This window comes from Puma concolor, chromosome A3, assembly GCF_028749965.1.
Source record: "Puma concolor isolate L17-30 chromosome A3, mPumCon1.1.hap2, whole genome shotgun sequence".
NCBI classification, from domain to species: Eukaryota; Metazoa; Chordata; class Mammalia; order Carnivora; family Felidae; genus Puma; species Puma concolor.
The window spans coordinates 123,305,612-123,331,752 of record NC_141669.1 but is presented as its reverse complement, the minus strand read 5'-3'; the positions used below and the strand labels follow the sequence as shown (position 1 = coordinate 123,331,752).

General features: G+C 46.8%; 1 protein-coding gene across 16 annotated transcripts in view; it reads left to right on the top strand.

Moving 5' to 3' along the window:
- PTPRT (protein tyrosine phosphatase receptor type T) overlaps window positions 1–26,141 on the top strand; it is a 1,080,869-nt gene that overhangs the window by 879,809 nt on the left and 174,919 nt on the right. For 10 of the 16 annotated variants that reach the window (XM_086702235.1, XM_086702234.1, XM_086702228.1 and 7 more), the window contains exons 14-15: window positions 3,584–3,640; window positions 24,444–24,579. In XM_086702235.1, the coding sequence (XP_086558361.1) occupies window positions 3,584–3,640; window positions 24,444–24,579 (193 nt within the window). The remainder of the gene's footprint in view (window positions 1–3,583; window positions 3,641–24,443; window positions 24,580–26,141) is intronic. The other 6 variants (XM_086702238.1, XM_086702233.1, XM_086702237.1 and 3 more) reach the window with 1 other exon arrangement.

The window sequence follows — 26,141 nt, the reverse complement described above, 5'->3', positions numbered from 1 at the left end:
AAACCACACTCAGGTATCACCTCACGCCAGTCAGAGTGGCCAAAATGAACAAATCAGGAGACTATAGATGCTGGAGAGGATGTGGAGAAACGGGAACCCTCTTGCACTGTTGGTGGGAATGCAAATTGGTGCAGCCGCTCTGGAAAGCAGTGTGGAGGTTCCTCAGAAAATTAAAAATAGACCTACCCTATGACCCAGCAATAGCACTGCTAGGAATTTATCCAAGGGACACAGGAGTACTGATGCATAGGGGCACTTGTACCCCAGTGTTCATAGCAGCACTCTCAACAATAGCCAAATTATGGAAAGAGCCTAAATGTCCATCAACTGATGAATGGATAAAGAAATTGTGGTTTATATACACTATGGAATACTACGTGGCAATGAGAAAAAATGAAATATGGCCTTTTGTAGCAACGTGGATGGAACTGGAGAGTGTGATGCTAAGTGAAATAAGCCATACAGAGAAAGACAGATACCATATGGTTTCACTCTTATGTGGATCCTGAGAAACTTGACAGGAACCCATGGGGGAGGGGAAGGAAAAAAAAAGAGGTTAGAGTGGGAGAGAGCCAAAGCATAAGAGACTGTTGAGAACTGAGAGGAAACTGAGGGTTGAGGGGGGTGGGAGGGAGGAGAGGGTGGGTGATGGGTATTGAGGAGGGCACCTTTTGGGATGAGCACTGGGTGTTGTATGGAAACCAATTTGACAATAAATTTCATATATAAAAAAAAAAAGTGCTTAGTGCAATGCCAAGCTTATAATAAGCACTCAACAGGTAGCTAGTGGAACAACAGAAAGATAAATTATATCAATATAGCATGATAAGGGCTGTGATGAAGGTAAATCCAGGATACTGTGGGAGCAGAGAAGGGAAACATAAATCACTTTAGGGTGTGCATTCTCAGGTACGTGGTTACTGAGACAAGTTTTAAAAGAGTGACAGTTATCATATTGAACAAGGCTGGAGAGTAAGGCAGGGAGGTCTTCTGAGTTGAGGAAGTAGCATGTGCAGATCATTGGAGGCAAGAAAGCATGCCACTGAACTTGAATGGGTCAAAGCAAACAGACAGATGCCAGTGTGACCAGAGGGCAGGAGTGAACAGAGGTGGAGGCTGAAGTGGCAAGCAAGGCCAGGACACCAAGGACTTAGCATAGCCCCATAATATATGTGATATATATATATATGTGATATATATATATGATAGATATATATAATATATATATCTATCATATATATACCATATATATATGATTGATATATATATATGATACATATATATATGATTGATATATATATGATACATATATATATCATATATATACACACACATATATATGTATATATGTGTATATATATACATATATATGTATATGTGTATATGTATATATGTATATGTGTATATATATATATATACACATATATATATATTTATATAGACATAGTCCTGAGACTGTGGGAGCCCTTGGAGGTGCTTAAGCAAACTGCCTTTGTCCGAAGGCCACCCTAGTTATAGCTTAGAAGATGGGTCAGAGATGGGGTTTCAGAGCACAGACAAGGTGGGAGCATGGGAGAACAGGTAGAAGCCACTGAAATGGGACAAGTGAGAACATTTGAGTCATGTCTTCTCAAGCTTTCTGTTTCTTTTTCTGACATGCATGCAAGCCATATCCTGCCTACCTCAAAGGTGGGGGAAAATTAATAAAAATAGCCACTTAGACTAGAGGTTGGCAGACTTTCTGTAAAGGGCCAGATAGTAGGTATTTTCAGTTTTGCAAGGCCTGTGGTGTCTGTCACACCTATGTAGCTTTGTCATTGCAGCACAGAAAGCAGCAAAATAAATATAAAATGAGAGTGTGACTATGTTCCAATAAAACTTTATTTCTGGACATTGAAATGTGGATTTTGTATAATTTTTGTACACCATAAAGTATTACTCTTCTTTTTGTTTCTTTGTCCCCCAACCATTTAAAAATATAAAAACCATTCCTAGCGCATGGCCACACAGGGAACTGTGGGAAGCTGGATTTGACCCATGAGCCATAGTTTACTGACCTCTGACTTAGTATGTGCTTTGAAAATGGCACAGTTCTTCATACCTTAAAGGGAGGAATATTATGATGACAACTAAGTGGTAGTTACATTTTATAGTATTTCATGACCTCGATCAAGCTTGGAATTTTTGAAATTATGTATTTCCTATTTACCAGTTGGTCTGGAACACCCTACCTCTCTCTCCATTTGCATAAGGGCTTTATACAGTTTTGTTGATGAATCAGTAGAGGAACATGCAGCCTTTTACCAAGCATAAGACACCTTACTGCCTTTTGTATCATTTTCTTTATAGAGACAAATGGTTGGTTTCAGAGGGCAGGAGCATTAGTCATGCAAACCAGGGTTGGAATACTGCATCTGCCAGTTGCTAGTTGTGTGATCTTGAGCAATTTACAGTAGTTCTCTGGTTCATGTATTCACTCGCCCATTTATCCAACAAATATTCACAGAGTACTTACTACATGCCGGGTATGAGATTGCCTAGTAAATGGAACGCTGTGACTACCTTCAAGGAATTTACAGAATCAAGGAGAAGTCAGCCATTAATAACACGGGAAGGTTATCACTGTATAAAGGGAAGACTAGGGTGTGATGAGAAAACAGAGTGGGCCATCTTCTCCATTCATGGTGAGATGCTCAAGACTCCCAATAAAGGAATTCCAAACTGATTTCCTGAAGGATGAACAGTTGCCAGCCAGGTAAAGGGGCAGGAAGGGAGTGCATTCCACACGAGGTGATGAGGCTGGGTAAGGCCTACAGATAAGAAGATAGGGGGCTGTTGATAACAGAGAAGATTTCATTGCCCTTTGGGCAGAGAGTGTGGACCAACAGGCAAGGATCTGTCATTGAGGGTCTGCGAGGTGGTGGAGGGGATTTGACATTTACCTTTCTCATGCCCTTCAGCTGAAGGGTGGAGAGTGGATTGATAGGGGGCAAGACCGGAGACAGGAAGACCAACAGGAGGCTGCTTAGGTAATCCCCAGTGAAATATGAGGGTGGCCTCAACCAAGAGGAAATGAAATTGGAGAGAAGGAGGAGGAAGAGGCTTCCAGAACCTTCCTGGAATATAATGACTAAGGCATGCTGAGTAATTAGAAGTGGGAGGTCAGTAAAAAGGAGGGGTAAAGGATGACTCCCAGATTGCTAGACCAAGGCGCTACGTGGGTGGGGCCACCATTTACTAAGAAAGCAGGGACTGGGAGAGAAGACACCAAGTGGAAAGATGATGCGTTCATTTGTAACAATACTGACCTTTCTGGGATGCTCTCAGTCTCAGAAACATTGTGTGTGAGGTACCTGGCGTGTCGTGGGGCCTTGATAAATGCTGAATCTTATTCTCGTTTCATTTTTAAAAATCTTTTTCAGGCCTTGTTGTGTTAGATCACGATGTTCTTTTGCTGTTTAGTGTGAGCTCTTCAGAGCCACAAGAACTATGGTTTTGTTCACCGTGCCACACGTTTTCATGTGTGTTTCTTTCTCTCCTTCTCTTCTGCATGCTGCCTGGGGACTGGCTTCCTTGTGGTCAGCACCAATGGGCAGCGCCCAGGTGACCCCGGGGACTCCACTCTGCCTCCTCACCACAGGTGACCATCAGAGCCCTGGGCGGGTGGGAAGGGATTGAGAGTGGCCCATGCTCAGGGCATCCTCCAGGCCAGGTGCCCCAGAGAGGAACTGGCAGTCCCTCCACCCCACGCATCCATCTGCCCACCTATTCTTCCAGCCACCCACCCATTCACCCATCCACCCATCTCTTCATCCCTCCTTTCATTCATGCATCTATCCACTCATCCATTCTAATGCTTACTACTAAGTACCTGCTGTGTGCCAGGCGCTGTTGCAGGCATTGAGGCATACAACGATGAGGCAAAAAAGACATGTTCCTGTGACTTTCTGGGAAGGGAAAGAGCCACACAAATCAGTGTACAACTGTAACCATGAGTAGTGCCACAAACGAGAGGTATGTGGTGTTCAAAATAGACAAACACATATACCTGGAGCAAAGGGAGTGTGTCCCCAGGAAGTGACAACTTAGCTGTGGTCTGAGGTTAGGGAAGAAGTTGACCTACTACGTCTGTGCTTAGGAAGTAAATAGATCAGGCTGTGATCCCAGGCCTACCATTTGTGCCAGACAGGCCCTTTATTTTTTTTAACGTTTATTTATTTATTTTTGAGAGAGAGAGAGAGCAAGCAAGCACGCATGCACACACACAAGTCGGGGAGGGGCAGAGAGAGAGGGAGACACAGAATCTGAAGTGGGCCCCAGGCCCCAGGCTCCAGGCTCCAGGCTCCAAGCTCTGAGCTGTCAGCGTAGAACCCGATGCAGGGCTCAAATCTACAAACCGTGAGATCATGACCTGAGCCAAAGTTGGATGCTTAACTGACTGAGCCACCCAGGCACCCCTGGGACAACCCCTTTCAGTGTGATGATCTCTACTTCTCCTATGTGTGAAGCAGGAGTAGAGTAATCATGGTTACCTCTTAGGGGGCGCCATTTTCTCGCAGTCTCTGCACAGGCAGTGTCTTCTGGAGGTGTACTCCAAAACCATACAAGATGGCGAGTGTAAGAAGGGCTGGTATGGGAGTGCCCAGTCCAGAGTAGGCATATGTTTGAAGTAAATACCAGCCCCTTCCATCGAATACACTGCAGTTTGATCTCATGTCGCATAAACATCCATTGCTCTTCAGAGACTGGGCTGCAGAGCCCATCTGTGTCAGAGGCTAATGCCCATTTCAGGGCCTGATAGACAAGGGATGCTGCTGACCTACAGATTCTACCTCAGGTGCTCATTCTTGTCATTACAGTCGTTGGCGATTTCAAATCTTTTACTGTCACCTCTCTCAGAGTTGTTGCTCAGACAATGGCCTCCTCTCTACTGGTCCCTGACTGGCTAGTTTGTCATAGGGAGAAAGGGGGTGCGGCAGGCAGTCATGACAGGAGTCTGGCCATCCAGTACCTCACAATCCTCTACTGTCCACCCCCTTTCCCAAATTCAGAAATATCACTGCTGGGGCACCTGGGTGGCTCAGTTGGTTAAGCATCCAACTCCTGATTTTGGCTTAGGTCATGATCTCATGGTTCCTCAGTTCAAGCCCCATGTCAGGCTTTGTGCTGACAATGCAGAGCCTGCTTAGGATTCTCTCTCTCCCTCTCTCTCTCTCTGCCCCTCCCCCACTCATGTTCTCCCTCCTTCCCTCCCTCCCTCCCTCTCTCTCTCTCTCCACACACACACACTCTCTCTCTCTCTCTCTCTCAAGATAAATAAATATTAAAAAAAAAAAGAAATAGCACTGCTAATGAATGTCTCTGGGTTCTCTAGACACAGAGCCTGAGATAGGGATTCTTGTGCAAATCATCCATGGAGGAGTATTCTCAGAAGAAAGTGAGGAAGACAGGGTAGGGCAGGGAAGAAACTAAGGGAGGATGTGGAGGCCTGTGTCAGCCTGAGCCCACAGGGGCCTCTGGAGTGTGGGAGCTGCCCCCACCTTGAAGTCAGGGGCCAGCCATTGGCCACGGGCTCCCGTGTGAGTGCACAGCCTCCTGGAGAGGCAGCTCACCTCCGCCTTACGGCACTTCTGCCGAGAAGGAGGTATCTGTGAGCCTTTAGCAGCCAGCACGCTTGGCAGATAGAGATGAGGTGCACCCGCCCTGGAGAGGAGATCTGGGCAGACCCTCCATGTAGCATTCGCTACAGCCCGGCCCAGCTTTCCTCCATAGCCACCTCCATAGCTCAGCGTATCACTGCCCACGCCCCAGGAGTGTCCTCCTAGCCACTCATTACCTGTGTGACTTTAAGCAAGTTGCATAGGCTTTTTTCACCGGCAAATCTAATTGTCACACTTCACAGTCATTTTACCGATGATGATTAGGGGACCCTGGAGAGTGCCCTGCTCCACAGCAGCACATAGTAGGCCTTCAGGAAATGTCAGTCTCCTACTATCCCCCCATCATAGGCCCACCAGCCTCACCCTCACCCTCACCCCCAGGGCTGTGTGGTCAGAGTAAGGGGCCAGTGACTCCACCCCTGTGCCCACACCCACTTTACTGAGAAACCGTGCTTCTCCAGAGCAGGTGAGGGAGCTCCATTTCCACTGGGCCATTGTTCTCTGGGATCTATTCAAGTCGAGCAGCCTGATAATGTTTTCTTTAAACAGAGCCAATTCTGTATCAGGCACATTTGTTCTTACCTCTTGCCTCTGAGGTGTCTGAATGTTCCTCCTCTGACAGGTTTATTTCATCGTGTTCCATTGGTTTCTCGGCCTCATTTGATGGGTGAGGTGCCTGCGAGTGTTTCTCTTTGAGCAGAATGTCCCTTTCAAAGGGTGTTTTTGTTAATGCTCTTCCCCTGGTAGCAATAAGGGCTCGTGTAAATAATAACTGTCGGATGTGAATGACGAGGAGTTTAGACCGTGCGCGCAGGCTGCCTCATTTCAGATCAGCAGCAGCTTGGAGAACTATGGAGCCACGTTGTGTGTCAGGGACAGGCTGGCATTTGGAGTCGAGGCTGTGTTCAGCTCTCGGCTCTGCCCCAGTTCTGGCCTGGCGATGGTGGGCAAGCGGTTTCTTTTCTCTGGGCTCCCTTCTTTTCCGGACAAGTGGGGATAGCAGTGCACCCGGCCATAGTTAATGGGGAGAGCGAAGTATGATAGCAGCCTTAGCTTCCTTGCTCAGCTAACTCTGACTAGCTCTTCAGGTCTCTGACTCCCTGACCTCGCCTTCAGAGAATCTATGTTCAGGGACAGGGCTTGTCACCCTCGGCACTAGGGACACTGGGGTGGGTAATTCTCTGTGGTGGGGGGCTGCCATGTGCGTGTTAGGATGGTCAGCGGCACCTCCGGCTTCTACCCACTAGATGCCAGTAGCACTTCGTCCCTCAATTATGACAACCAAACATATCTCCAGACAGTCCCCCAGGTCCCCTGAGGGACAGTAGCTCCCCCTCTTGAAATCCTTCAGAGCTGCACTGTTCAATAAACATAGAACTTGAACCATGTCTGTAACTTTACATTTTTACAGAAGTGTTTATTTTTGAGAGAGAGAGAGAGAGAGAGAGAGAGAGAGAGAGCCCGTGCAAGAGCAGGGGAGAGGCAGTTGGGGGGGGGGTTGGTGGCGGGGACAGAGGATCCAAAGTAGGTTCTGTGCTGACAGCAGAGAGCCTGATATGGGGCTCGAACTCACAAACCATGGGATCATGACCTGAACCGAGGCACCCCTATAATTTTACATTTTTTTAGAGTCACATTAAAAAAGAAAAAAATAACAGATGAAATTAATTTTACTAGGTATTATTTAACCCAATGCATATAAAACATCATTTTAACATGCAGTTATTATTTTAAAATTACTAGTGAAAGGTATTTTATATTCTTTTTGCCCTAAGTCTTTGAAATCTGGCATACATTTTACACTTAGAGCACTTCCCAATTCAGATGCTAGATTTCAAACAGTTAAAATGAAATATAACCCTAAAAAGATAAACATCGTGTTTAACAAGTAAACATATTTTAAACTAGTATAGTTTTAAAATTTAAATTAGTTAAAACAAGTAATAAAATAAATTTAAAAACTCAGTTCCTCAGCCACACTAGCCACATTTCAGATGCTTGGTAACCACATGTGGCTTAGTGGCTACCATTCTGGACAGTGCAGATCTAGAGGTAAAAAAAATGTCTTGATCATCTTTGTGCCTAGTCAGTGAACAGAAGTGTATATTCACAGAGTAGTGGCTCAGGAAATGTTCAATTACTTGATTCAGATTTCACACACACACACACACACACACACACACACACACACACACACACACATTTGACAATGTCTGGAAATGCATTTGGTTGTCACAAGTGGGTTTGAGGGTAGAGAACAGGGATGCTGGCCTTGAAAAAATACGGTAAAATCTCTTGTGGCCAGTGTTGGATGTCTTTCTGTTGTTGACTTGAGGCTGCAATGGACAGATGACTAGCTCACATTTCACCTGAAGGACTTGGGGTGTCACAGGTCCACCATGAGGGAAAGAATGCCCCTTCTCTGCCCCTGCAGTAACTGAGCCACGCCTCCAGTCTGAACCGCTGGGTCCATTTGGAGGCTGGAGTGATGCACTAACTGTCTGCCTGAGCCGAACCCCTGTCAGACTCCAATTCACTACCTTGGCTCTTCCCAGTGCCCACTGTCAGTCTGTCACAAGGAGAAGGGCTTTGAGACAAGCCCTCATATGGAGATTCTGTTCCTTAAAACTGGGGGAACTTGGGCAAATCATTCAGCCTTGCTGATCCCAGGTCCTCATCCATGAAATGATGTGGAAGAGTCCCACCCCTGGGACTCGTGGCGACGGTCATCAGAGAAAATGGATGCGTTTCTAGCATGGCTCCTGCTTAAGGGGGTGTCAGATACACCTCCCCTCTATTGTTCCTTTCTTTCCCGTTCACGTCATGTTGAAACCCTCTATTGTTGTTTACCTGGCAGTTTTTAAAATCAGAGCCTTGCCGCAGTAACAGGATTCAGGCCATAAAACACTTCTCTGAGATTGCTTTGCAACTGCCTCTAAAGCCACTTTCCCAGGGCCAGCTTATAAATTCTGGACTAGGTAGACTTTGAGCCTTTGGGACAAAAGTGTGTGGGTCCAGAGCAGGTGGGGAGGCAGCGCAGCAGCCTCCTGAGGGCTCCGCTCGGTGCCTGGTGGCTTAGGCAGACTGGGACACCCTGGGGCCTCAGGGACCCCCGCAGGGATGCTATGCCCCCTGGCAAGGATTGAGGGATGGTATGAGAACAGGAGCTGGAAGCATTAGGACCAGATGTAGTGCTCTGGAAAAGGCTGAAACCCAAGCACCCACAGTGACAGACCGTGCTTGGTGGACCCACAGCTGAGACAGCCTGCCAGGCTGGCTGGAGAGAGGCAGCAGCTCCTGGGGGGGCGGGGGATGGGCAGGGGCTTCAGGGATGTCTAGCAAGATGAGGAAAAGAACAGTGAAACAAGCCAGGTGTGTTACAGACTTCCTTCATCCTGTGGCATGTGCAGAGGGCTTCACATCATTAATGCAGTTAAGCTTTCCACCAACTCTACCCCATAGGGTGCTGTTAGCATCCTCATTTACAGATGAGGAAGCTGAGGCTCTGATGATTGAAAATCACACAGCTCAGAAATGATAAAGCCAGGAACTGAACTTAGATTTCTCTGGAGAGTCCGTACTCTTACCCACCATGCTGTGTGCCCATGGTCAACATTAGTGGATACCGATTATGGGCCAAGAACCAGGAAATACCATAGCAAAGGGGCTCAGGACTGTGCTTCAAAACCACATAATGACTAGCCCTGGGACTTTGAGCTGCAGAGAGGTTACAATTGTCCCATTTCCTTATAGGCAAAATGGGGATACTAATAATAACTATTGTTAAGAGGAATAAATGAGATAATACATTTTGAGTGCTTAAACTTGTGCTGTTGCTTTTATTATTATCATAAACCCATTTTACAGATGAGGAAATTGAGGTCCAAACAGGAGGAAGCAGCCAAACTCACCAATGGTGAGATTCAGGCAGGTGGCTGGACCAGATCTGTGGTTCCTGAGAAACATGGAGGGTGGGGGTGAAAGGTGAGAGCCCATGAGAGCCTCAGCCTAAAGTGACAAGCAGAATTTACAAATAAGGGCTCATTAGGGAGTTGGAATATAAGGTGGGAGGCTGGATACAGTAGCATCATGACCCCAGCTGCTGTGAAAGAGTTAGAGAGCTGAGATGACACAATGCTGAGGTCCCTGAGCCTTTGACCTGGGTGTCCTCTGGTCCCCCTTGACCAAAGCCTTTGGTGGTCCCAAAGCTCAGGCCAGGGCTGTGTCTGCAGATGAGGAGCAGGGACCAAACTGGAGGTCAGGGAGATGGGTGACATTCAGGATCCGGACAGCCACAGCTCTTCCATCTGGCTACTGGCATGGCTAGACTGACACACAGCAGAGCACGGCAGGAGCCCAGTACTCGATCCAGGATGCGATCTTTGTCAGCAGTCTTCCAGTAGGTGCTCACAAGCCTGATGGACCTATGGCTACGGGCCCACCACTCTGGCTGCCAGCTTCTGTTACCAATCTCCCTGCTGAACCAGTAACCTTAACACAGGAGAGGAAGGCATTTTCTCACATGTTGCTTCTCCAGTGGGGTGTTCTCCTATAGCAGGTGAATGTTTCTGCTGCCTTCAAACAAGCCTCTAAGCAAGGAGCATATCTGACTGAGGCCTTCACTACATCTTTTTCTCTCTCAGGACATTCTCCTCAGACCAAAGTGAAACCTGTCTCCACGCTTCTGTGCAAACTGCCATTAAATTCAGATTCAGAATCCAAGGGCCGTCCTTGCTCTTTCTTCCCAGCTTAGGTACCAGCTAGTCACCACATGGGACCAGTACAGCCTCCAGAATGCCTCCTTTTCTCGCTGCTGCTTCTCATTCCCAAGACTCATTAAGTCCTGCTCAGATTAGTGTCACAGCTTCCAGGCTGACCTTCCTGTCGTCACAATGGTGCCCTTTTAGTGTATGCTCCACTGAAGCCTGAATGATGGTCCAGCAATAAGAATCTGCTCCTGATTGAAATGCCACCAGGCTCCCCTGTGCTTTGGGAGAGTTAGCCTGAATCAAAGACCCTCACTATTCAACTTCCTTCCCTCTTTGGCATCCTGTGCCATATTCATACTGATTACATCAGCAGGGCCTGCCTTCTCACAGCCCCTCCCTTCGCGGTGATGCTCTCCCTCTGTTGTCTACCTTACTCACCCGTTACGATCAAGTCTATACAAAACCTTCCCTGACCCCCACTGTCTCGGGCTACACTGAGCGGCGATGCGCAACTGGCCAGGCCAGTGTATACAGAGGATCCCCTGAGTCAGCCCCGAGTGAGGGGGCCTCATCAACATGGCCACATTCACACCCCAAGCATACTTTCTTGGAGCTGTGTGGTTTCTGTCACCTCTTAGCCTGTGCCCAGACACATACAGTGGTCATTTACACGACCCCATGCATGAGCAGACTTATGGGTTGAGTGGATGATTGACAGTAATAGATCATGTGCCAAGCATTGGGTGCTCTCCCCACCCCACCCTCTGCCTCACCTCACCTGACTCACCGTCTGCCATTTGGTTAGGCTCACTGTGAGTCACTGAGCACTCGTTTTCTATCCAGTATTTGAACTCTGTGCAGCCCCATCTGCCAAGCTTCCTAGAGGATGATTCTCTGGAGTTTCTGGATAGAGGTCCCCTAAATCTACTGGTTCAGCCCTGCATAGGCTGTCTTGGGCTCACCTGGTGCTGACCCAGGAGAGGTCAGGCTTAGAGGCAGAATGCATAGGCACCTCAGGACAGACATCTCAGTCCTCTGAGCATGCCCCTGGAAGCAACAGCCATGGCTGCAAATGCTCTGGACCTCACTCCTAGCCTCTAACACAGAGCTGCTTTCCATCCATCCTTTGGGGAGGAGGGTAGATCAGCTTTTAGTACAGAACACGGTGATTCAGTGTTTCTGCTTCCAAGAGCCAAGGGGCAAAGGCTAGAAGAAAGAAAACATGTTCATGGTGGATTTGCCTGGAATCTCAACAATCGATGCTGTTCCCACTGCTGGTTTTATTACCCTTGCTCAGTTTCGTTGCACTAATCTGAATTCTGTGCTGCGTGTTTACCGGTCGTTCCCTCTGATCCCGCTCGTGCTTCCACTAATCCTTCCTATAGATTTCTTGTTCCCTTCCACGCCTCCCCTCCTTTCCAGGCTCTAAGGCTTGCTGTAGGCAGCATGTTCCAGAGGCAAGATCCGGGCAAAGCTACCCAGGCTGGGCAGATCTTAGCGTTTCCTCCCCCTTCCTCCCCCTTTGGGTCAGGTAATGTGGTCATCCCGTGAGAGATCAGCTTGGCCAGAGTCGGTTGGAAAGAACTGAATTCTGTTTCTGAGTAAGAGCCTTGGGGACATCTTGACCCAGCACACCCTGCTGTGCTGTTCAGACAAATAAAGCCAGACATAGTGGCCTTCCTGAAGCCTCCTGCGCTGCTCAGCCCATGACCAAGCAGGGGTGTCCTATCCTCTTCCCATATCTAATTGGCCCTAACCCCTATTAGTGATTGCATTTTACTCAGCTAAATGCTAAGACCTCCCTCCTATTCCCAGCCCATTCCCAGACTGCTTAGAACATGCCCGAGCTTAGCTTGGTGTTGTGGATTCAATGTCTTCCCCCAAAAGATATGTGGAAGGCCTAACCTCAGTTCCTGTGAAAGTGATCTTATTCAGAAAGAGGGTATTCACAAATGTACTTAGTTAAGATGGGTCATGAGGGCAGGCTCTAATTCAATGAGACTGATGTCCTTACAAGAAGGAAACATCATGTGAAGACAGACCCACATGGAGGATGCTGTGGTGACGGAGGTGGAGTGGGCTCCCGAGGAAATTGCCTAGCAAACCTGCAGTTCAGAGGAGGCAAGGGAGGATTCTACCCAGTCTCAGGGGCAGCCTGGTCATCTTGATTTTGGACTTCTTCCCTCTAGAACTGTGAGAGAATACATTTCTGTTGCTTTAAGCCACTCAGATTGTGGTAACTTCTCATGACAGCCCTATAGAACTAATACACTTGGAAACGCAGGAATCCAGAGCACTGGGCAACGGGCAGGAGTCCACCCTCAAGGCTGTTCCCTTACAGTGGACAGACCTCCATGAGACCAAGGCCAAGAGTTGCCATCCCAGAGAATTTATTTGGCCAACCTGTGGGGCCTCCATGTTGGCTGTATTCTGTGTTTGGCTCACAGCCAGCCTCTGCTCTGTGGCTCTGACCCTCTCCTTTTTGGTTCTTCCTCCTGCTTTTGAATAGTCCTAGCATTTGCTGCTGGTCACACCCTGGCCTTGACCTCTGCCTCACCATTCAGGCCGTGGTAACCTATTCTCTGTGTCCTGACCTTGTTTGGCCTGTATACCATCCCAGTGGGCTTTTGCGCCCACCGCTACAGTGACTGCTCTGGAGAAGGCTTCCCTTGTTCCACAGCTGCCCCAGACTTCCCTGAACTCCACAGGAAGAACTACGATCTATTCAGGGTGACCATGCACTGTCTCACACTGGCTGCCTGGAAAGTCTAACAGGACCATCTACTTGGCCACAGGGCACACCAATGAGTGTGTGTTCTCCTCTCTTACATCTGTGCTTCAGACTAAACCCTTAATCCCCAGTGCAAACTTTGGGTGCTCCTCTCTGCCACAGCTAAGCAGCTTTGAGCCCCCCAGGCTCAGGCTCAGGCTCAGGCTCAGTGCACAGATTTCTGCAAGCAGGGAGCCAGTCCTGCTGGCACTGAGCTGGCTCAGCATCTTCTTCCTTGTTGGCAGGGCGAGCCTCGTCTGGACCGTAGGGAACCAGGGTGGGGAAGGGAGAGAGGAGGCCACTGGATGGTCTCAGGGATGCCCATGACATGTCCCATACCACTGATGACATGTGAAAACCAACTTTGTAATCTAGCTTTGGCTAAGCAGTCATGCATGCCCTTTGCTGTATACACCTGTAATAGCTTTGATTTTCAGCTTGGAGACTTCTCTCTCCTGCCAGGTAATGAGCTCCTAGACAGCAGGACTGTCTCTTATCTCTTAATTACCTCACATGCCCAGCACCTTGCTGTCCTCACTGTCAGCATTATAATCCTAACACCACTCATCAGGCAGTGTCCAGGACTTTTTCTCTGTGGCCAAGAGTTGAGTTGGTGCTAATGAGATTAGGGTAATGGGTTTAGTCCATTTGGAGGTCACTTGGCTCCATCCAGTCCCATTCCATGGGCTAAGTATCACTGCTGGCCAAAGTCCTGTCAGAACTCTAGGCATAGGCTGACCTCTCACTGTGGGTAGGTATAGGCAGAGCCCTAAACTCCACACAGGCTGGCTCCTGATGCCTCCTTTAGATTTGATGCCTACCTCAGCCACATCTTGGTCTTTAACCTTAACTGTAGCAGTCTACAGAGTGCACCCAGCTCTAGCCATTGCTTGTGGCCCTTCTCTGGTCATGGGCTAGGGTCTTGGCACTCACACTGTGGGCTTCTGGGCACATGAAGGAACAGTTGAGGGTATAGGGAAGTATGAAGGGATTCTCAGCTCACCAGTGGTGAAGCCCTGGAACGTGGATACCTTACAAGGGATGTGTCAATAATGACAATGTCTGGCATCAATCAGGCATGACTCCTCTTAAATAAGTCTATAATGGCAGAATTCTGAACACATAAAAAAAAATTCAGAAGACCAATTCTCCTTCACCCAGAACACATTAACCATAAGGGTTTTACATAGCCAGCTTTTCTACTGTATGTAACACGACTGAATTAGAATTTGACCTACACAGAGCATTTGCTGTGTAAAGCAAGGTCCACCCAGAAACAGATTCAGGAGATGCATAGGACCAAGCAGAATCAGCATTTGAGGAACAATTTATTTGAGTGGCCGGAGTGCTTTCAAACAATCAATTAAAGCTATTCCCATCTCACGAGGTGCTAACCTCCATTTAAAGCTGCAAAAGAGGGCAACCTCTGTCAGCAATATTTAGCAGTTTTAGTTGTATAGGCTGTGATGAAGTCAATTCCAACCTCTTAGAACCAGCTGGGTGATATTGAGGGAGGCTGGGATATTAGAAATCTGTATCTTCTTTACACTTAACTCAGTACTTATTAAATGGTTTTCCCCAACAAGGCTAAAGCTGTCTTTGAAAAAGCCGTGTCTCTGTAGTGTTTTCCAGCTCCTTGACATTGACTCAGAGTTAAATCTTGGCTAAAAGCAATTACTGTCATATGATGAATTGAAGCAATTTATTTATTACTTGAGAAACATCCTAGGTGATGTCACTTAGAAGAATGATGGAACAATCCTTTTCAAGTGCTCCATTATCAACCAGACCTAGTGAGGGAGGCACTGTTCCCAGGTGTGGGGAAGGTAGTCAGAAATTTTTAAAAATTATCATCTTGAGACCAGAGAAAGAATATTAGGAATAAAGTAGACAACAGTTACTTAAACTTGATCTAGGCTTGTCTCCCTGTATAATTATATGGGATGCTGTGGTGGCTAAATATCAAGAAAGGAATTATAGGGAAAGCCCAGAGATTAATAATAAAACTGAACTCAGTGTGTTAAGGGCTTAGAGATGGTGGTTGATATACAAGGAAAGTGAAAAGGATGAGTGAACTTAAGTTAAAAAGGTCAAGTTTAAATATCATTTGAGCAAAGTCTGTATAATTTGACCCATATAACAAGATTCACATGACATGTTCATCAATCCCTTCCATATTAGAATATGATATGTTGGCAAGAGGGCATGAGGGGAGATAATTTCAAGAAAAGCAGGTATAAAATGGAGCTGCGTGATACAGCAGGTGGCAAACTCAGCAGGGACAGGCATATATACAAAGGCGCCTTAATCTGGCTGATCAAGATAAGATTCTAGATCAAAATACCAGTAAGCAGTACCTGCTCAGCAACCTAGTTTAACACCTAGCTGTCCCGAAAGCCAGCCACAATTTCTCTAACTTGGCCTTGACTTTGCTGAAATTAACACACAGTCCTGGGCATTCCTCCTGGATTATAAACCCAGACACCTCTCCAAAGTGGCGATGAATATCATCACTTGTTCATAGGAAGCCCTTGGTGGCCCTTGGCCTGTTTGGCCTCACATCCCTCCTTTGTTCTTCCTTTGCTGCCTGGGATGTACAGGTGACCCCTGCAGACTGTGTTTCCTGGGCCGCATGTCAACTGGTATCTGGGTTTGGCCAGTAAGGAGACATTAATTACACAGGAAGAGGAAGGAGAAGCCTTTCCCTCTTGGCTTCAGGCGCCTTCTTTGGCGGTGACCATGTCCCCTCCATGACTCCACTTCTGGCGATCTTCCAGAATCCTAACTTCTTTTGGGTGACCCCGACCTCTGGGCTCTGATGATACCACCACCTCCTTTGTCTCCGGTCTAGGTTGGGTAATGACTCCTGGTGTTGCTATTGTCTCGGTTGCCTCACCATCTTCTCCTGATCCCCGTGTGTCAATTCTCTAGTAAATATGTTCCATTTTATTTATTTTTTTTTTAATTTTTTTTTTCAACGTTTATTTATTTTTGGGACAGAGAGAGACAGAGCATGAACGGGCGAGGGGCAGAGAGAGAGGGAGACACAGAATCGGAAACAGGCTCCAGGCTCTGAGCCATCAGCCCAGAGCCCGACGCGGGGCTCGAACTCACGGACCGTGAGATCGTGACCTGGTTGAAGTCGGACGCTTAACCGACTGCGCCACCCAGGCGCCCCAAATATGTTCCATTTTAAATGTTTGGAGTCGTTTCCCTTTTCCTGGTTGGATACTGGTGGATGCAGAGCCTGTGCTGATTTCTAGTGATTCTTCCTTCCTGTAGTAAATGGTAAGGGAAAAAATGTGATTTAATCATCCAGTCTGTGTGTTTTTTTTTCCTGTATCAACATCACACTTTACTCTTGTGAAATATCTGGAATCCACATTTTCCCATTAAAAAAAAAAGTCAACAACAGCATTTGTTTCTCCCCAGGCTTCTCGCACCCCTCCTGTTTGCTACAATTTCAATCCTCAAAGACTGCCAAAGTAGTTCATGATCACAATTACAAATGCTCTCAATGCCTTGGGATGCAATTTGTAAAGTCTGGAGGCTTGAATCTAATGAAGTATCCAGATGCTTTCCTACCAACTTTTTTCCTATCTTGGACTTAAATTCCATCTTAAAAATAGCCTACCATTCTGAGAATTTGCTTCCAGCAAAATCAAGAAGGGATATGGTACATACCTGACTTTAGAAGAGCCAGAAAGTTGCCCAGCTTTCTCACCTTTTCCCTGTTGCCTCCTCTTGGCAAACCCCCCATAATCAGAGATGTCTGCAATCCTTAAAACCTTCACTGGCATTGAGGTAGCAGCTCAGAGTCAGAGTTTGAAAGGTTTTCTCTCCTGGGTGCCAGATGCGTGCAAAGCCAGAGTAAAGACAGAAAAACTCTCCAACAAGAGAAGTCATTAAGTAGACAGGGGTGAACTGCCAGCACAGTAAGATTTGGGGATAATATGCCCTTAGATAGCTAGGAGGCGACTGTGTATTTTAAAGACTGCAGCATTAGGAATTGTGTTCCCGAGAGCCAACTTCCTTTCTTTACCATCAGCAATGATCACCAGCATGGGTTATGCATCCACTGGGATTTACTTGGTTTTGTCAATTGCAATTAGACGTTCTTTATCTGAGACTTCTATTTTTGCTCCATATCTTTACAGGGAAGTTCTCTGAAATAAAGCTATAGAATTGGGCCTGTAGCCAGTGAGAGCACTTTGAGAATGAATCGTTAATCCCTTGTTGCCACATTTTGTTATTGCTGCCATTAAGTCATCCAGATGTAAGCCTGATACAGGCCTTGCCTATAGGAGGAGAGTTAAGTGAATCACTCTGGGGGTCTCTGCCTCCCTTCATCCTAAGGATTAGATGAACTCAGGCAGCAGGTTGCAAGGAAGCGTCACCCCAGTACCCATAGTGCACCCACAGTTTATAGACATAGAAACGCCCACCTACCAACCCTGGAACTAGTTCCAAGGCCATGCCATCATTTTGCCCCATGCGTGAGCAGTTCCTCAGAGTTTGTCAAACTTTTTTTACCTCTGTTCTTACATTTGATTCTTTGAAAATCCCTGTGAACTTGGCATTTACTCCGTATTTTACAAATGAGGATATCAAATCACATGGTGGTTAACAGGTTTGGTCAAGGTCACACAACCAGTCAGGATGGAATCTGGATGCAAATTCATGTATTTCTGATCTGAAACCCATTGCTTTTGACTGATCTCATAAAACCATAGAATCTCAATCCCAGAAGGGTTTATAAGAGGTTGTAGAGGCCCTCTACATGATGGGAGAATACCAAGTTTCCAGATAGTGTCTTTCATTGTTGGTGACACATTCTCCTGCTTTTGTGGGTGACTTGGGGGTTGACCCCATGGGAGTTTCATGTCTCTAAAGATGGCAGGGAGAATGTCTCTCACCCAGGACATGGGTATCGCTGGAATCAAAGGATGCCGACTTGAGGTGGGAAGCAGGGTCAATAAGCAAAGAAAAAAGGTCACTGTCCTATGACAGTGAAGTGTTGAAGGCTTGGTTAAGCATTCCAGAAGCCCAGGAGGTGAGAACACATAGAGACAAAGTAGGCAGATACAAAGGAGGGCCAACTCTGGAATAGGACTGGGGAACTATGACTGCTTTTATGCTCCTCTCTACATTATAGTACTGTATCACAGGCTTTAGCCTCAGCTGGATAGTGATTCCACATAAAAACCTTTCTTTGTGTTGGCCCCTAATTTACCCCCATCACTCTACCCAGTGATATTAGCTCCAATTTTTAAAATTAAAGGGATAGGGGCGCCTGGGTGGCGCAGTCGGTTAAGCGTCCGACTTCAGCCAGGTCACGATCTCGCGGTCCGTGAGTTCAAGCCCCGCATCGGGCTCTGGGCTGATGGCTCAGAGCCTGGAGCCTGTTTCCGATTCTGTGTCTCCCCCTCTCTCTGCCCCTCCCCTGTTCATGCTCTGTCTCTCTCTGTCCCAAAAATAAATAAATGTTGAAAAAAAAATAAAATTAAAGGGATCAATCTATTCCATCATCCACAGTGGCTTTTCAACTTTTTGAAAGCAAGAACTAAGTCTCATGTGAATCTTCCACTCTCTAGGCCATGAAGTCCTATTCTGACTGCCATTCCTCCAAAGTCAATGATCTCTGATTTTAGTATGCACTTGAATAACCTACATACCTTGTTAAAATACAGATGCTGATTGATTACATCTGGAATGGGGGCCTGAGATTCTGCATTTGTAATAAGCTCCCAAGTGATACTGATGCTTCTGGTCTTTGGATCACACCTTGAATGGCAAGCCTCTTGACCTGTCTTTACCCTGGAGCCCCCTCTCCAAGGGTAAAGTCAACAACTGGATAAGCCTCAGCAGAGTGACCTGACTAGTACAGTGTTAAGCAAAGCTAATTGCCCTTGGTGGATATCAGGTATCCTTGGGGAATAAACTGGGATGGTTATTTGACAGCATGGGAGGAGATGGTAGGGAGATGGAGCATGGTGACTGGACTCTATGTATGGAGGAAATACTGAGGGAGAGGGGAAGGCTTTAAGAGACCAAGAGCTATTCCTTGGGCACCAGGTTTCCATATGCAGCAGTGAGTAGGTAGTACACTGAAAGCCAGATGTGAACTCTGAGCTGGAGCTGGGAGGAATCTGGATTCTAAGACATCAGTGATTTCATGGACAGAGGACAGAGGGCAGCAGCAACATCTTTGAGAGGACAGGTTTGGCCTTTGGGAGTGTTCAGAGCTCAGAGGGCCCGGTTGGCTAAGGTATAAAGTTGGGCATGCAACCTCATGTAGAGACAGTAGTTTCCTGTCAGTGTGGGCTGAGTTCATAAGATTGTTTTTGATGATTACATCACACAAGGGACTTAGGTAGAGGCTTGAAGCTACTCCAGTTGGATAAATTTACCACCTGGTGCATAGCTGCCGGTTCTGATTTACATGGACTATTCTCAGGCTGGCTCCCAGTGGATGGCAGAGATGAAGAAGACACATCCAAGTCCCTCCCCCTTCTCTCAGTTACCAGGCTTATTCCTGCTTAGTGGATAGAAAGTACCCAAGGCCAGAAAGAGGGCTTTTTAAGGGACTGGGAGACTGATACAATATGAAGTTTGACTCTCATGGAAAGGGTGGCTTAGAGCAAAAGTAACACACCTCCCATGTTGCTTCCAGTTCTTCCTCTGAAAAATTCCTCTGGATTTCTGGCCAGTGAGTCAAATGGCCAAACTTCTTTGTGGACCCAGTCCTGGCATGTCCTTAACTACACCTCTGTCAAGGACGGTTCATTATAGTGATAAGGGGGTGAGCCCTGTACACAAAGTCCCATCTCTGAAACTCACTAGTTATATGGCCTTGGACAAGTCATTTAACCCTTCTGTGAAGTTTCTTAATCTATATAAAAGGGGAAACAAAACTAGTACCTCCTGAGTTTTTAGAAGTTTCAATGACTTCATGTATGAAAAGTGTTGGGCACATTACTTGGCATCCAGTAATAGATCAGTACATTTAAGCTAACATTTTATTTATTTATTTACTTATTTATTTATTTAGAAAGAGAGTATGTGCAGGGGAGGGGCAAAGAGAAAGGGGGAGAGAGAGAATCTCAAGCAAGCTCCATGCTGTCTGCTTAAAGCCCGATGCGGGGCTTCATCTCACAAAGGTGTGAGATTATGATCTGAGCCAAAATCAAGAGTCAGATGCTTAACCGACTGAGTCACCCAGGTGCCCCTTAAGTTGATTTTTTTTAAGTAGTAGTAATTGAGCTTCTGTTTGATGATGAGCTCAGTGCCTGCCTGAGACAGCCCATTGTATTGCTAGGAGACCCCACCATGAGCCAACCCTTATGTGCTTCCCCATAAGTCTTATCATAGGGTCTCATCTGCTCTGTTGAGAACTTATATGTAAGGCCTCATGTAGATTCGTCTGACTCTGCACCAGGTGCAGGGCTAGCCCATGCTCTGTCTCTGTCCCTCTTTTCTTCCTCTCAGATGAAGGAACCACATGGGAATGCTCTCTGGCCTTCAGTCCCAGAGACATTTCCTCTGTACCTGTACCACCCACCTTTAAGTGCTGTTGGCATGCTTACTTTTTCAACAGAGATACAGTTCCACAGTGATTCAAGCAAATGCCCTTGAAAGGGTGCTAAAGTGGACATTGGGTTGGCCATGTCCCAGGGCTTGTTCCTGTCCCTGTACCTGGAGTCTGGTTGGGCCAGCCAAGTATAACTCCTCCTCATCACTTCCTGTATAGAGTTTGTGATTTCAGCCCTGATGTCTGTCGGCTGAGCTCACTGAATCTCTCTAAACCACTGGCTGGCCTTTCCAGATAGATTCCCTGGTTCAAGTATGTTCCATTGTTGGTTCATGGTCACCACTTAAATCTAGGGACGTCTTGGAACTTAGTTGGGAAAGGGTTTCTAACACATATCCAACACCTTCACTTTCCTTTGGATGGAGCTTGATTCTATCCTAGGAGCAGTGTTTGACACAGCTGATTATTCCTTCCTTCTTGAAACACTCTTCCCTTGGCTCTAGGGCACTCTACACTCCTGGGTTGTTTTATTAACTGTCTGGCCACTCCTCCTCTGCCTCCTGTGCAGGCATATCATTGTCTACCCACTCACTAAGTGCTGTACACTCTCTACTCTCTCTCTAAGCCTCCTTCTCCTTTTACTCTTTATTCTTTCCCTGGGTGTCTCCATCAACCCCGAGCTGCAGATACCATCTATCTGTATGCATAAATCACACATTTTTACCTCCAGCTCAGACTTCTTTCCAGAGCTCCAGACCTGCACTTTTAACTGCCTCCTTTTCTAGAGTAGATCTCCAGCTCAGATTGCCCCAAACACACCCATTCTCTCTCTACAGCTATACTTTGCCCATTGTTTCTTGAGCTCATAAACAGCACCATCACCCACCTTGTTATGAAAACCAAAAAGTTGTGGTCATCCTCCACAGTTCTTTGCCCCTCACTCTCTGCATCCATCCCAGCAGCAGGTTTTATTTATATGCATTTCAGTAATTATCTCTTTTATTGCCATCACCATCTCCTAAATCCACACAGCTATCATCTCCCACATGGATGCCTACAATGGTTTCAAAATTTGTCTCTCCAAGTCACTTTGGCTCCACACTGAAGCTGGAATGATCAGTCGGAAAAGTAAATCTGACCATATTATTGCTGCATGAACAACACTTAAATGGCTCCCTGCATTTCATGGGGTAAAGAACAAAAGCTTTCATTGTAGCTTCTGATGCCCTGTGTGGATGGGCCCCTGCTGCCTCTTCAGCTTCCCTCTCATCATGCTCTCCTTGCTTTCTTGCCCACGTTATTCTCTATTTCTTTCATTTCTCAAGTGCACCAGTCTCCTTGCCCCATCACACAGCCTCAGCCAGTGCTGTTCCTTCCACAGCTCCCACTTGCTCCTCTTGTGTTCTCTGCCCATGTCTTCCCAGGAATGATTCACTTCCCTATTGTGTGCTTCCCGAGTGCCATGTGCCTCTCTTTTCTCATTGTTAACAGATTTGCAAGCTTACTATTATTGATTCTCAGTTCATTAATTCCGTCTCCTGAGTCCCACCCATCACTCACAGTAGGCTCCTCGAGGGCAGGGACTGTGCCTGTTTCACTCACCACTGTGTCACTGAATGCCTGTGCTTGTGATCATTTACTGAAGGAATGAAGTGTGAATCTCTTTAAGCCAAGCCAGTAACAGTGTTCCTAGGGTAATAACATCCTCTCCAGGGCTCTTTTGCCTTTGTACCCCCAGTCTCTAGAATAGGATCTCACAGCAGGCGCTAAATAAAGTTCAGCTATGCCAGTGAATGCTCCTGAGCCAACTTCCTTCCTTCAAATCCAAACAAAAAGACTGACACAATTGAAGAAATTGTCATCTGAGGTGTTCAGCTTCCTTTATGTTTGGTACACAGTGGACTAGCCTTATCTCAGAAAGCATGACTCCAAACTAGGAAATGGGGGCTATGTGTGGTTCCTTGGAACTAGCCCCCATTCTGGAATATGAGACCAGCCCTGCCAAAGAGGTGGTTGGCTAACTCCCCCATGAACTCACTGAGGCAGAGATAGGCAGAGCTTGCTCAGGCAGCCCTGGGATTTGATGAGCTGGTCTTGCCTTTAGCTGATTAAGGGAACTGAATAAAATCTCTGACCCATAAGTCCATCCAAGAGAAGGATCTCTCATCCCATAGACAGCATTGTTTGGCACACAGTACATGGGTGCTCAGTAGCAGATGAATGAAGCAAACAAACATCTTTATATCCTTCAGTCACGTGTAAGCCGACAGGAGGAGGGCAGCCTGTGTGAGACACTGACATTAGAGAGCTGAGAGCCACACTCCCTGTTCTTGAAGACTTGCCGTTCCCACAGGGGAGACTTGTCCCAGTTACAAGAGAGTTTGGGGAATGTGCTCTGATGGGGGAAACACTTGACACTCTTAAACAAGAAGAGGGGATGCATCCTTGTGCTGAAGGGCTGTTCTTAAACATCAGTGGGCTTGGGGAATCAGAATCGTAGCTTATGGGCATTAGCTTTCCTTCAGTTCAACTGAGTTCTGTGAGCACGTGGCTGAAAAAGGAGAAATTCAGTTTGGTTCCATGAGAACAAATGTGTGTGGGCAGCAGTGTCTTCCCTTCAGCTAAACGTCGAACAATGGCAAACATTAAGAGAACACCTAGTACAAGCCAGGCTCGGTACTACCATGAGGAAACAAAGATAAAGGAGGCATAATCTCCCCCCCAAGGTGCTGGCAGAGCACTGGAGGAGACAGATGGAGAAACAAATAGCTAATAATATCAGTATATTGAGGTATGTGCAAAGTGTTACAGAGAGTTAGGATTTAGTAGAGAGAGAAGCACTCTCCCAGGGGCACAGGCAACCAGAGGAGACGCAGATGGTGATGAAGGATGAGCTGGTGCTGAAGTGGCAGAAACTGGGAAGTAGGGATGTGCCAGGCAGAGGAGTCTTTGGACTTAACCTGCTGCACACAAATGTGGTGCTGGGGAATATGAACGGCAGCAGGAAGGAATTCACTCAGGGTGTTGGTAACCCGTGGACCACTCTCCAGAAGTGTTCCTGTAGGTGTCTACAATGAGAAGTGGCCTCTGATCCCCGGCACATTGCCTGAAGAGGCCAGGCTGAGGTATTTTTTGGCTACCTGGAACCGAATCAGAGAGTTCGTACCTGGCAGAGCACATAACATTGGCATTAAATTCCAGAAATGGAGTTAGTCACATAGAAGTGTTTTCTGAACCCCAGGAAATTAGCTTTAATGCACCAAATTTCTGACACACCGTTTGTTTCATAGAAGGCAAAACAAAAACTTTATGCTTTTACCTTTAAAATTTGAGTGATTTTAATCATGTTACCTTAACAGAAAGCTCTTGTTTTCACCATTTACCAGAAAGAATAAAGTTGGGTTTGGGATGATTTCATGAACCCAAGAATAAAACTGTAAATAGATCCATGGTTTGATTTGAGGGACAAATCAGTGTGAGGGATGAAACGCTCCACTTGACCTCACCAGAGGATAGGGATTCCCTGTCACAGCAGTTGTGCAAACTTGGGACTTTCACTTCATTTCTCTGCACCTCAAAAAGGGGGAGGTATAATCCAATATCACAAAGGATTGATCCTCAAAAAGAGTACAAGGGACAATGTGTGTCATGCTCTTAACACAGTGCCTGGCACATAGTCAGCGCTCAGTAAGTGGAACCTGTTGTCATTATAATTGTTTTCTGGTCGTATGTGTGAGCCTTTTCCACATCTTTCTTCTTCTTTCCCCTTGAAGGTGCCTCCACTCAGAATTCTAACACCGTGGAGCCAGAGAAGCAGGTAGACAACACCGTGAAGATGGCCGGTGTGATCGCTGGCCTCCTCATGTTCATCATCATTCTCCTGGGCGTCATGCTCACCATCAAAAGGAGGTGAGTGTCTGGTGCTGCTCTGCAGACTCTGCTGACCCCAGCTGGCCCAGCGCTGCCATGTGGCCAGGTGTTTGCTCTGCTGATCTCTTCGGAGCAAGCACCTTCTTCTGTGAGTGTTCAAGTCCTGAAGTAATTGAGCTAATTGTGGCTCATTGTGTTGGCATCTGAAAGGTGTGTGCTGCCTGCTTGGCAAGTGGCCCTGTGATGGTCAGTTTCCTAGGGAACCATCGATCCCTATGGCTGGGCCACCCTGGTGTGCCATGGGGTTCCATGTCATGAATCTTCTCAGAGTTAGCTGCTCTGTTGTGATTGATCATGTCTCATCAAGGTTACTGGGGAGCCCCAGAAATACAGATGCAGGAAAGTAATGCTTTATTCTTTTTGCTTTCACTCACCCTGATTTCTCTTTGGTCCGCCAGCAGCATCCTACACTGCCCCCTGCATGGCAGAGATAAAGCCTCCCATGGGGTGATAGTCCCAAGGGAAGATTCCTTCCTACTCCATGTCCCATAAGGCCTTCCCAGCTGGATTGTTGCTACTTGTTCTTTCTGAACGGATGTCTTCCTGGCCGTCTCTGGTCCACTAACACAGTTATCACATGTTGCATGGCTCATGAAAGCCAGGTACGGGCCCCTCCTTATCTCCAAGATTCAACACACTGACATCTTCTGTTTTCAGACATTTGCAAGGCTTGAGGCTAACGCAGGGGAATTGCAGAGAGGGAAAGGAGCCATTCATCCAGGAAAGCTGATGAATATCAGCTGTCACTGTCCCAGGATGCACTGTTATTGCTCCAAACCGGAAGTCCTGGGGCCCACCTCTCCTTAGCCCCTGGACTGCCGCCATGTATCCATGTCTACCACACACCCTCATGTCTTCTCAATTTCAACATCGTGGTCCCAACCTTGGTCTCCACCTTCCTGCTCCCCTCCTCTGCCAAAGCAAACAGAACCTTTATCTACATTACATTATGTGCTTCAGTGCGCCCTGCCACCAACCTGAAGATACTTTTACATCATTAAACAAGCCACAGCCTGAAGCTCTGATGTCTGGTTACTGACAGAGTTCAGAGCAAACCCAGTAACAAGGACCAGGGACTTGCTTCCATCTGTGGAAGGAAAAGTGCTCATGAAATTTGTGTCTCACCAGAAAACAAAGGGACAGAATGCCCTAAAGACAAAGTGCCGCTTCTGTCTAAGGACTCTCATGAGTATAAGGAAAGTTTTTTAAAAATCCCCTTTTCCAATTATCAGTGAGTCAGAAATACTGGGGTTCCCACTGTACATGGCAGTCAGCCTTCTCTTAGCCATTTCGGCTCCAGAATATCCCTGTGTCTTTCATGACTCTGTTCTGAATCAGCCAGTCCTCCCTCTGGCCAGGATATCTTACTGGTTGGACCTTGTCCTTTTCTTGAAATCTTTTGTCTAACAGAACCACTCCTTTCCTCAGGCTCTCAGCAGAATAACTGGAGAGTTAAGGTTCTTATCCAGCTACTGATTTTCTGGTTGGAGAGGGGGGAGGGTAGGTACTACATTAATATTGGGGAGCAAGAGCTCCCAAAG